General features: G+C 55.3%; 1 protein-coding gene across 2 annotated transcripts in view; it reads right to left on the bottom strand.

Annotated features, from left to right (window-relative positions):
- The window catches only part of GAS7 (growth arrest specific 7), a 214,714-nt gene extending 207,389 nt beyond the window's left edge, over positions 1 to 7,325 (bottom strand). Inside the window, exon 1 of one of the 2 annotated variants that reach the window (XM_039231485.1) lies at positions 6,967 to 7,325. In XM_039231485.1, the coding sequence (XP_039087416.1) occupies positions 6,967 to 7,149 (183 nt within the window). In that variant the 5' untranslated portion in view covers positions 7,150 to 7,325. The remainder of the gene's footprint in view (positions 1 to 6,966) is intronic. The other variant, XM_039231486.1, reaches the window with a different exon arrangement.
- Between the last annotated feature and the right edge of the window lie 5,254 nt (positions 7,326 to 12,579).

Here is a 12,579-nt window from a genome sequence, read left to right as displayed (position 1 = left end):
CAAACCGCACGATCACGGCCTGAGCTGAAGTCCGACACTCCGCAGACTGAGCTACCCAGAGGCCCCTGGCTTGTATATCTTTAAATGACTGAGAAATTAAGCAAAAGAAGAATAAAGCCAAACGGCCCATGAAAATCATAGCAAAGTCAAACCTCGGTGTCTATAAATAAAGTTTTATTGGAACTCAACCACACCCATCGGTTTTGGGAGCATCTACAGCAGCTTCACACTCCAGTGGCACAGCTGAGTAGCTGTGACAGAGACCATATGGGGCACGCTCGTGGCTCCTCACCGCCTCTGGCACTCCAGAAATCCCAGTGACGCAGCCCCTTGGCCCACAAAACCTAAAATGCTTCCTAGCCCTTTACAGAAAAAGCGTGCCAGCACAAAGGAAGAAGGAGAAGTCTTTGAGCAATGTTTCTAACGGAGAACAGATAAAAGAACAGGAATAGGGAAGGGAAGAGGGGCGGGGGGACAGTGTCAGGTGAGGCGGAGAAGAGACAAATGTTGGGGACACTCACTGTGGTTTGGTGGGTGGGGGACAGAAGGCAGTGAGGAAGACCGACAGGTTAGGAGTTGACTCTGGACATAGAAAAATGAGCACCTGGGGACTGAGTCTAGATCCCAGCTCAAGAAGTGAGATAAAGGAGCGCTTGGGTGGCTCAGTGGGTTAAGCGTCTGACTTGGGCTCAGGTCATGACCTCACAGCTTGGGAGTTCAAGCCCCACGTCGGGCTGTGTGCTGACAGCTCGGAGCCTGGAGCCTGCTTCAGGTTCTATGTCTCCTCTCTCTCCCCACTTGTGCTCTGTCTCTCTCTCTCTCTCTCTCTCAAAAATAAACATAAAGAACATTTTTTAAAAAGTGAGATAAATATAGTTGACCAAGGTTAACCTAACAAAGCACATCTGTTTTTTCTAATGTTTATTTCTGAGACAGAGAGTGAGCAGGGGAGGGGCAGAGAGAGAAGGAGACACAGAATCTGAAGCAGCTCCAGGCTCCGAGCTGTCAGCACAGAGCCCGACATGGGGCTCGAACTCAGGAACCGTGAGATCATGAGCTGAGCCGAAGTCGGACGCTTAACTGACTGAGCCCCCCAAGTGCCCCAAATAATAAAGCACATCTTTATCAGACGGGAGACTGGTGAGATACTAACAGTGCAGAGAAGAGGTAGGGGAGTCCGCGGCAATCCACGAAAACGTCTCACAAATTCCCACACCTGTTGCACTTAATCTTCCACACCATCACCGCCAGCTCCAAGCAGGACCACCTGTCGCCACCATTTCTCCTTCCCTCCGTAGATGGAAACGTCACCCCAGGCGCCTCGCCACCCGGTGCAGGGAGAGAGGAATATACTAATTTTGCAATCAATTACAAGGGAGCTGCGTCCTGACATTCTGTGCGAAAGCTTGTCATGTGCTGCCTCGCCGCTGTGAGTAATAAGCGAGCGGAACCCAGCGGACCGATGTCCCCTGCAGCGGCCTCACAAAAATCCCCGCGCCTGACATGTACCAAACATTCTCCCTCCCCAGGGAGGTGGGGCCTGGCATCCACGCTCGTCGATAGAGAGGTCGCTCGGACGGCCAGATAAAACAAGGTTTGTTTCTAGGCGGGAAGAGCGCAGGAAGGTCAGTATCTCATTCATGTTTCTAGGTGGTCACGGGCAACAGGGATGCACGTGACGGGGAACTGACAGATGTCAGGGATTCCTGCCGACGTGTTGCTAAGGGAACTTTTGTAAAGATGCTCTGATTCCATAGCATCCCTAAGCCCTGCCCACTGCTTTGAAGTCCTGGGGGGAGAATGGGGGGGTTCCCCCGAACACAGGCAGGCAGAGGGATGAGCTCAAGGTAGACCCTTTTAAGCAGCAGAAGCTACAACCGTGGACCGCAGCCCCCAAGTCAAAGGGCAGAATGACTCCGTGGCGACGGCACAAAGGACACTGGTCTTTTCGGTCACCGGGCACCGTCCTCTGCGAGCCACCAGCCCTAATTACAGCTTTGTGAAAGAGCGGATACCTAGCTGCCTTTAAAAAAAAAAAAAAAAAAAGAAAGAAAAAGAAAAAATTGCCGGGAGGGACAAAATCACACCCACTTCAGATAATGCTCCCGTTACAGGGAAAAAGGCTGTGTACTAAAATCAATCTGTGTAGGGGAGCCTGGGTGGCTCAGTCGGTTGGGCTTCTGGCTCTTGGTTTCGGCTCAGGTCATGATCTCACGGTTCATGAGTTCGAGCTCCAAAATGGGCTACATGCTGATAGCGCAGAGCGTGGCTGGGATTCTCTCTCTCCCTTCCTCCCTCCCTCCCCTCTCTCTCTCTCTCTCTCTCTCTCTCTGCCCCCCTCCCCCACTCACTCTCTCTGCTTCTCTCTCAAAACAAATAAACTTCAAAAAAAATTTTAATAAAAATAAAATTAATTTGTGTTGCAAAGCATCTACTAGTTAACAGGCAGCTTGGATACACTATGTCTCTTAATAACCAGCACCATAAAGACACAACCCAAAAAGGCTAGACGGGTGCATCAATGCCCCCGGCGGACAGACCCAGGCTTTAGGAACAGGAAATTCAGGCTGCAACATTTATCAGGCGGTCTTAAAAAAATGTTTTAAAAAGAAAAGAAAATCTCACCTGAGGATGACATGGAGAGTTTTCTAGCAAATCAGCCAAGTCCTCTGTGCTTTGCCTCCCTCCGGGGGGGGGGGGGGGGGGGTCCTCTCTCACCAGTCTGGGCTGGTACTGTTTCCTCTCTAATGGATCCCTGTCCCAGGCGTGTTCTCCCTCCCCTCCTGAAGTGGCAGTGTGCAAAACGTCCCTCGATGAACCTGTATCCACACCCGTGGGCACCTCCTTCCCACAGGGAATCTCCATAGAGTCCTGCCACTCAGTTTACCAATCGAAGGTGCCAGAAGTCCGGTACCAGTCCTGAGCCCAAGCCTGAGGAAGGCCAGGCACTTTGCAGCGTGCATTCCTGGAGGCCGGCCACCTTGGGAAACCTCCAGCTCCCCGCTAAAGAGAAAAGCCCGTCCCGAAAGGCCCAGGAGGGTAAGACACGAAGTGGAGAGGAGAGAGCCACTTGGAAAAACACCAACACACCAAGCAAGCAAAGGAGCAGAGATGCCACTGGGGGAGGTCCAGCCCAGCTCTGCCTGCCCGGGGGACCCCAGCCCCGGCCACCGTGATGTGTGACAGATGCCAAGACAGACCAGCAGAAGAACCACCCAGCGGAGCCCCGTCGGCCCCCAGAAATGCAGGACGGGATACTAAATGGTTGTTTTGCGACACCAAGGTCTGGGGTGGCCTGTTACTCGGCCACCAGTAAAGCCATCATCATTCCTCAAATACCCACGGCACAGCCCACCTCCCCAGCTCCGCGTCTCTCTCTCTCTCACATCCACACCTTGTAAGCTCCAGCAGCACGTCGCATGAACCCAGAGTGAGAGAACAGAAGGTGGAGAGGTGACGGAGTTCAAGGGTGACATCGGCAGCCCGCTGGCTGGGCTGGCCAACAGGGTCACGTCGTCTGTCGGTGCCTTTGAGGCCCGCACCTTCATGGCCACACGGTCGATTCTCAGAACAGCACCTCAGTCACGGAAAACTCTGTTGTGTGTGTGTTCCAATCTCATTCCCCCCTCCAGAATTCTTTCCCAAAAGCTCTGGGGGTTTCCGCAGATGCCCTACAGTATCTGCCAGGTCCCAAGTTCAAGGTTAAGAGCAGGCAGGCGGCGGGGAATTCCTGGCCTTCCAGCCACTGGACCTGCCCAAGTCCGACTCTCCAGCATTTCCCTGGAGACGGGGATCTGGGCTCCCTCCTCTGCCCGCCTTCCCCAAGAGCTGTTCTCAGCCGTCAGGCACCCCCAAGTCTGGCGGAAACCTCTACAAGGCCTCCAGTCTACGGAGGGGACCTTGGTCTGGCTTGGAGCAGCCAGATAGGTCCCCAGAGGTCTCCATCCCGTCTCAGCTCCTGGACCTCGTCTCCCAAATATCAGACTTCCCAGCTCCTCTCCTTCTTCAAGGCTGAAGAGAACCCCCAGAACGTGTTTTCTGGAGGCTTTTATCTCAGGGCCCTTACATCTTAAGCCTCCGCCCTTTCTTGGGAATGATGGGCTCCCTCTTCCAAGTGCTCTCCCCCTCTGGAGGGTTCCACTATCCCCTTGTGCCCAGCCCTCGACCTCATCAGGTCTCTCTCCCCAACCCCCACTTCTCCGCTTGGGCTGACATCTTCCTCGAGGCCACTTTCTAGAAGCCAAGGATGCGCTGTGCGGTACCCTTCTCCCATTTCCTTGACGGCCTGACCAAAGAGATCCTCCCCCACCTCACCCCCAAGAATCTCCCCAAGCTGGCCTCTCCCCCGGGGCTGGCCGGCCTCCAGGGCGGATCTCGCAGCCCCGTGAGCTCCCAGCTCCCCTCCGTGGGGTGTGCTCCTTGCGAAACCAAAAGCCTCTCGGTTCCGCTTTCTTTATCTGAACGAGAGAGGGATCCTTGGGGAGTGTCCATTCTGCATATGCTGTTCTCAACCTGCAGCACCCTTCCTCCAAGAATGAGTTTCTTGGTATCACTCTGCCCACCGCGCCGTCCACCGTCCCCAGCTGTGCCCCCCACCTCCCCACTCCCCCGCCTGGAGGCGGGTGCCGTCAGTTCTGGCTGCACCTGCGTCCCCAGCGGCTCCCCTGGCCTCCCCGAGCTCTGTGCCTCCAGCAGGCTCAGGGCCAGGCACCCCGTGCCACTCGCCCATGAGGACTCCCACCTCCAGGCCCCTCTCCCAGCCCCCCTGGCTTCTGCACGGACGTCCAGGCTTGACGAACACCTGATTTCACGTACCGGCACTCTCCACTAACCGAGTCTGCCTTTGAGGGCTCACCCCCGCCCCAAGGGGCTCTTCCCACCCAGCCAGCCCTCAGCCGAGGTCCAGCTCAAGCACGGACGCGGTCCCCGGACCCAAAGAGCCTGATCTCTGCTCCTGCTACTGCCCTTGCCTGCAAGGATCCAGACCCTTCCCTCACTTGCCTTTTAGCAGTTGAGCCCACGCTGTCATGGTGCAAACGGGCACAGAGGTAAATTCAGCCATCTAGTGACTAAAGCCAGCGCGCAAGCGTTACCCCCTTGGGCGACTGCTTTCACTTCTCCCCCTCACCTGGGATGTGGGGACAGCGCCTCCCCCTTCACAGAGCTGTCAGGGGAAGGGGCGCCTAGTGGGTGCTCAACAAACGGTACTGCTCCCCCACACGCCCCCCCCGCCCTCCCCCCCCCTCTGCCGCCGTGGGTCACCAGATGGGAGTTGTCCGAAAGCCCCTCGGGCACCAGAGATTTCCTAACTAGGCAGACGGGCCTGACGCGCCCAGGGCGGTCCCAGCTGAGGGTTCAGCTTGTTTGTCCCCGGGTCTGGCTCAACCTTCCCTTTCCCCAGAGGGAAAAGCAGAGCCACGCGCTGGCTACCAGCCTAGGAACCCGCCGGCCTCACCTCCACCCCGAAACACAGCCGGCTGCTCAACCAGGGCGCTCCTCGCCGGACAGACTCACAGATGCCAAATTTCCACATCAGTATTTCCTGGAAAAGTGCAATCCGGGAGGAACTCCCAAAGAGGAATCTCTCCCAGGGCGGCTTCTGAGCCACTGACTGGGGGGCCGCGGGGTCTTGGGAAGAGGCGAGTACACCTGCTATCTTCCACTTTTGGATCTCAGCGCGGATGTGACGGACATACACCTGAGCTGTCCCCGAGTACAGAGGCTCCCAAAACACAGGACCAAGAAGACCCTGGTAGCTCTTCTTCTGATCAGGCCCTGAAATCTCTTTCAGCCTAAATTCTGCTCAAATGCTCCTAATCCATTCCGGGAGTTGGGGGGGCGGAGGGGGGGGGGGCTGGGATTTTGTCATTCTCCTCTGGACCTGGAAAAAGGCTCTACGAATCCAGCCTCTTGCTCTGATCAGATTTCCACAGGATAATTCTCAGCAAACTCACTCACTTCACCCCATCCATCCATCCGTCTTTCCTTCTCTTTCTTTCCTCGGGTCCCACGACCAGTTTCTCCCCAAACTTGCTACTTTGTTCTTTGCAAAGTAGGTCAGGGGTCAGATTATAAATACACGCAGTCTCTGCGATTCGGGGAGGTGTTTTCGGCAGAACGTTTCACTATGTATTTGGACAGTTGTGGGCAACCGCCTGTGTAAATCCATACAACAATCGTGCGCTCAGGCTGCCTTTCAGGAAAGGGGAGAGCCTGTAAGGTCACTCCTGCCTACCCCGCCCCCGCCCCCACTAAAAAGGACTTTAGAAACTTCGGAGGCCACTCTGGCTGTGACCATGAGCTCAGCGATTAGAAGACACGGAGGCCTCCCAACTGTCACCCAGACAATAAACAGCCAGCCGACTTGGCTCGGCAGGTCCTGTGCAGCCCTGGGGACAGGCCGGAACCCCAGGAGCAGGCCACTTTTAGGTTCTGGACTTGAGCCTGCAGGCGCTGGGACCTGGGCAGGACCCCAGGATCGGGCAGACGGCTCAGCTGACCGGCAAGGGGGCGGCCCCCAGGCGGCCTGACGCGGGGCGCCACGGCCGTCCATGGGTCAGCGGCCTCTGGGCTCCGGGGCCCAACCGATGTCGCTTTTCCGGATCCCCGTCCTCGGAGAGTCGTGCCCAGACCGCCGGCCCCCCGCCGTCGCCGGGAGCGCGCCCGCCCGCCCCAGAACTCACACAGGCAACAAGTTCTCCTTCCCCGCGGCGACCACGATGCGCCGCGGAGGCCCGGCACGGGGGGCGCTCCGAGCGCGAGCCCCGCGCTGCCCGGCCCGGGGGGGCGCCCGCTGGCTCGGCCGCCCCCAGAGTCGGGCGCGCAGCGGCTGCCCCCCGCCCCACGCCCCCGGCCCGCCCCGCGGCGCCCCCTCGGACGCGGAGCGGCTCGGGCATCCCCGGCGCGGGCAACAGGTATACGCGAGCGCGCCGCGCCCCGCAGCCCCGGCCCCCCCCCGGCCCTCACCTCCAGCAACTGCACGTAGCTCGCGGGGAACCAGCCGCGGAGCCCGTCGTCCTTTTCGCCTTCCCACCAGCCGCCGTCCGGGACCTGCAGCAGCGTGATGAGCTCGCCCGCGGCGAAGCGCAGCCCCTGGCCGTGCCGCTCCCCGGAGAAGGGGTACAGGGTCCGGCAGCGGGCGCCGGACATGGCCTTGGCGCCGGGGTTCACAGCGCAGCCTGCATCCCCGCCGAGCCCCGCGGGCTGGGCAGCGCCTCCGCGGGGTCCCAGGCGCCCGGCGCTCCGGGCTCCCGCGCTCTGGGCGGGGGGTCCCCGGCCGGGCGGGGGGACGCGCGCTGCGCGCAGGGCAGCCGAGACTCGCAGGCTTCGCGGAGCAGGCGGCGACGCCCCCGGGCCGGGCGGCTCGCAGATCCAGCGCGGGGCGGGGGGGCGGGGCTCAGGGGGAGGAGGAGACCCGGGCGCCGCGGGCTCCGGAGACAACTTCCCGGGGACGCGGCGCGCGGGCTGCGGCCGCCGGGGCCGGCCGGAGCGGGGGCCGCCCGCGCGCGCGGAAAGGCGCAGCTCCCGGGGGAGGCGGGATCCGGGGCATCGCCGAGGGCCCGGCTGCGCGGCGGGGGAGCGGCCGGGCGGTCCGCGGAGAGGGGCCGGCGGCCGGGGTGGCCGCGCCGGGGCTCGCGCGGAGGCGAGGGGGCGGGGCGGGGGCGGGGCCGGGGCGGCCCCGCCCGCCGGGGGGACAGGTCGCTGGGGAGTGGTCTCCCCGCGCACGCCCCCGCCGCCCCGAGCGGCTGCGACTAGCGACGCCCTTCCGTGCGGGCTTCTGGAGGTCTGGTGGCCGGCGGCGGGCGGCGGGCTCCGCGCTCCGCGGTAGGGAGTGTGTTCGCGGCCGCTGTCGGGGTTGAACCTGGGGTTGAACTTGACTCACCGGAAACTGAACAATGGGTGAAAGACAGGTTTGAAGCCTGGCGCCCGAGCCGGGAGGCGGGGTGGCGGGGTGCTAACACTGCGGGGACGGAGCTGGGAGCTGGTCGAATTGGAAGCAGGCCTGTGAGGATACGTGGAGGAAGGGGGAAAGGTGAGAGGGACTGCCCTTCCCTTCCCCCGCCACCCCACCCCCGCCTCCGGTGTACCAGTCCTCCTGAAATCCAGGTGGGCCGGGCGGAGAAGTCTACACTCATATACTCAGTCAACAAACAGTGGGAAGTTGCCACGTTCCATGCAATGAGCTGGGGACCTACGAAGATCATCTGGACTGGACCCTGCTCTACAGAGACCAGAGGTCCTGGATGCCGAAGAAATGACCTTGAACCGAGGGCTTAGAAGTCAAAGAAAGCTGGATTTCCTCCTTAGTCTGCTGTAAAGGAGAACTTAAATTCTATTTCCTAAGCTGTAAATAACTGGACCCTTTAATCTCTCTGTATGCTAATTGCCTCCCCTGAGATCCAGCTCAAGAACCTTCCTTGGCTCCCCGTTGCCTTTTAAATTAGGTACAGATTTCTCTGGCGTCTGCACCTCAGACTCTACACTACCACCCCTGGCCTCATCTGTCATGATATTTGCCTGCATAACCCCTCACAAAACCACTCACACCGGACCTAAGAGCCTTAAGATCTTGCACATCTTTCTTGGCTTCGAATCAGTAGTTCTCAATCCTGGTTGCACGTTAGAATCAACTTTTTATTTTATTTATTTTTTTAATGTGTATTTATGTATTTGAAGAGAGAGAACGTGAGCTGGGGAAGGGCAGGGAGACAGAAGGAGAGAGAGAATCCCAAGCAGGCTCCAAGCTGTGAGCGCAGAGCCTGAAGTGGGCCTCGATCTCATGAACCGTGTCTGACGCTTAAGCGACTGAGCCACCCAGGCACCCCTGAGTAACCTTTTAAAATGCTCGTGCCCAGGCCTCCCTAGTTTTGGAAAATCGCTGTTGTACCATAGTCTGCCTTTAAGCCATCTAACCTTGAACAGCCTCCGTCTGGCCTCTGGCCACGGGCAAGCTGACAAATGCAGATTGCTTCCAATGCTCCATCGATTGCAAATTCACAAACCCTTGCTTGGCTAGAAACATGGGGGAAAAAACTCTTGACCACAGTCCTCACTAAGAGTCCCTTAAAACAGAGCTACAAAATTTGATATGGGCAACAGTCACTTGAAGTAACTGACCTAATCTGTTAAAAGGGCCTCAAATTCTAATGTGTGACTATTTGCAGACTGACCTCAAGTTTCATATCTGACGATAAGGCCCAGCTCAAGTTAGGACACCAGGTCCGGAGCCTTCTCACAACTCCGAAATTTCCAGGGCGCCTGTGAGCGACCTGTAATTCCTTTCGGACACTGAGAAATTTCAGCCCACGCAGTATCCCATACGCCCCGCTTCAGGTGACCCGCCCCAGACGATTGTCAACACCAAAATTGATAATGGCTGTCAGGGTCTTCCGTCCATCCATTTCGGTGCTGTTCTGTTCCACAGGCAGAGAAACAAAGCTCAGAGGGTATGACTTTCCGACTGTCACAAAGCCGGTCACAGCAGAACCAGGCTTAGAACTCAGATCTGCTTCTTTTTTTTTTTAAGTTTTTTTAATGTTTTATTTTGTGGGAGAGGGGGAGACAGAAAGAGACAGAGCACAAGCAGGGGTGGGGCGGAGAGAGAGGGAGACACAGAATCCAAAGCCGGCTCCAGGCTCTGAGCTGTCAGCACAGATGTGGGGCTCGAACCCACGAACGGGAGATGATGACCTGAGCTCAAGTTAGACGCTTAACCGACTGAGCCACCCAGGGGCCCCCAGATCTGGCTTCTTGTACATCAGGTGCTGTTTCCCCTTGTCCGCCATGCCAGAGTCAGGAGACAGGTGTGTCTTTGAGGCCCAGCTACAAATAGCACCTCAAGAAAAGACTGCGGCTGAAACCCAGCATCAGTCTGTGTAGAACTGTCTGGACCAGCAGTTGGTGAAACTCCTAACCCTGATGCCTTATTAAAGACATAATGTCGACAAACGCCTAACACTCTAATACCTCCGGGCTTCTTTCCCCATCTGTGATTGGAGTCTGAATCCAGTAGCTGGAATCTGGGACTTGAGAGGGTTAAATGTAGTTAGTGGCTCACTCTGTGGGCTCTGGATTCCCCCTATTCAAACCTCAGTTCTGCCACTTTCTCCCTGTGTGCCCTTGGGCGATGTACTTAACCACTCTGGGCTTCATCTTCCTCATCTTTAGAAGACATCAGTAGCATTTATGTCATAGTTATTAAGAGGATTAAATAAGTAAAAATGTCAACTATGGTGAGCAATACCTAGCATATTGAGTATCTAGATATTAGCAATTATTATCGATCTAGTCCAGTGGTCCTGGTTGTTTATTATCTAACGCTTCCCTTTGAACTAAGATTTCCAAGGCAATAATAAGTGGGAACTTGTATTTAGGATGCCAATTTTTTTTTAAGAAAACACCGTCTGGCCTTCTGCTTTCTCACAAGATCTTGAAGGAAAGATGAGTTTCTCCTTCATCTATTCCCATCCGTTTGTCCTCCTCCTCCCCTGATCTTCTGTTACTATTTTGAACTTTTATCTGACTCTTTGATTATTTACCTTCTTTTCTCATTAAGTCTTATTTCACTGAGTAAACTCTCAGCAGCTCAAGGGAGGGATAGCACGTGTTTTAATTTGCAGCTTTACCTCTTAAAGGCTAACACCGAGTCTTGCAAAAGGTAGGCATTCGGTACTTCCTGAATTCATTTTGCAATATGAGCAGGTTTGAGCCCTGGCTCGTATTCAGATTTTCCATATTGCCAAGTTACTCCATAAACACATGGGTTAGAACATCTGGATTAGGCTATAAACTCCTACAAGCGGGCTTTAGTCTCTCTTTCTTAGCTTTCGCTCAACACTGTGCACTTACTTGATAACTATGGGCTGGTAGGTATGTCTTTTCTATCCAAGAGAGTCTTACGTGCCTTTCCATCATCAGCCTATGGATGGCAGAGAAATATCAAGGTTTCAGTTTCTTAAAAAGTGAAACATGAATTTGTCATATGACCCAGCAATTCCCTCCCAGGTATCTACCTAAGAAATCAAAACAAACAGCCACGTAAAAAACTTGCAGAGAGGGAGGGGCGCCTGGGTGGCTCAATCTGTTAAGCGTCTGACTTCAGCTCTGGTCAAGATCTCACCATCTGTGAGCCCCACATCGGGCTCTGTGCTGACAGCTCGGAGCCTGGAGCCCGCCTCGGCTTCTGTGTCTCCCTCTCTCTCTGCCCCTCCCCCGCTAGCGCTCAGTCTCTCTGTCTCTCAGAAATAAATAAACATCAAAAAGAAATTAAAAAAAAAAAAACTTGCAGAGAGGGTTCATAGCATCACTGCTTAGAACAGCCAAAAGGTGGAAGTAATGTAAATGTGCATCAGTTGATGAATAGAGAGACGAGATGTGGCGTACCCATACAATGGAGTATTCACTGAGCCATACTATACCATGGAGAAACCCCAAAATCGTTAGACTAAACGAAAGAAGCCAAGTATGAGGGGCGCCTGGTGGCTCAGTCGGTTAAGCCTTCCAACTTCGGCTCAGGTCATGATTTCACAGTTCATGGGTTCGAGCCCCGCGTCGGGCTCTGTGCTGACAGATGGGAGCCTGGAGCCTGCTTTGGATTCTGTGTCTCCCTCTCTCTCTGCCCCTCCCCTGCTCATGCTGTCTCTCTCTCTCTCTCTCTCTCTCTCTGTCAGAAATAAATAAAATGTTAAAAATTTTTTTAAAAAAGAAAGAAGCCAAGTATGAGGAGCGCCTGGAGTGGCTCAGTCAGTTAAGCATCTGACTTCATCTCAGCTCAGGTAATGATCTCACAGTTCATGAGATGGAGCCCTGGGAGGAGCCTGCTTGGGATTCCTTCTCTCTCTCCTCTCTCTTTCAATTTCCCTCGCTGCCCCTCCCCCACTGGTTTTCGCTAAATAAATAAATAAATAAGAAACCAGATACCAAAGGCTGCATGCTGTATGATCGCATTTATAAGAAAACTCCAGAAAGGGCAAATCTATAAGAGACCATAAATAGATTAGCGGCTGCCTGGAGCTGGAGGTGGGAAGAGGAGATAAATAAAGGGGCACAAGGTTTCTTTTTGGGGTGATGACAAGGTTCTAAAATGTACTTGTGGTGATGGTGACACAGCTCAGGAACTCCCTGAATTGTCCACTTAAAACAAGTAAAGAGTTTTGGTATGTAAATTGTACTTCAATAAAGCTGTTACATAAACCAAAACATAAACAAGAATATATAAAAGGCTCATTCATTCCGCGAGGGTCCCCCGCCTCCCTCCCCTTGCTCGTTTATTCAACAGCAACCTGAACCGAACGGTTAAGCACAGACAAGGAAATGGACAATGTGCTGGGCTTGGGGCTAGAGAGAGAAACATGCAGCGTGAATAAAGAATTCCTGTAGGTCAGTAAGAAAAATATAGGTGACTCCGTAGAAAAAAAGACAAAAGACCTGAACAGACGTCTCACAAAAGAAGACACTCAAACGGCCAATGACACATCAAGAGGTGCTCAACCTCATTGATCAAGCAAAGGAAGTCAAAATCAAGGAGGCGGAGGCTCAGTTGGTAGACGGTGCAAGTCTGGACCTCTAGGTTGTGAGTTC

Source organism: Hyaena hyaena, unplaced genomic scaffold (genome assembly GCF_003009895.1).
Source record: "Hyaena hyaena isolate Hyena2069 unplaced genomic scaffold, ASM300989v1 scaffold_58, whole genome shotgun sequence".
Lineage (NCBI taxonomy): Eukaryota > Metazoa > Chordata > Mammalia > Carnivora > Hyaenidae > Hyaena > Hyaena hyaena.
Note: the sequence above shows the minus strand (reverse complement) of the source record. Positions and strands in the feature narration are given on the sequence as shown.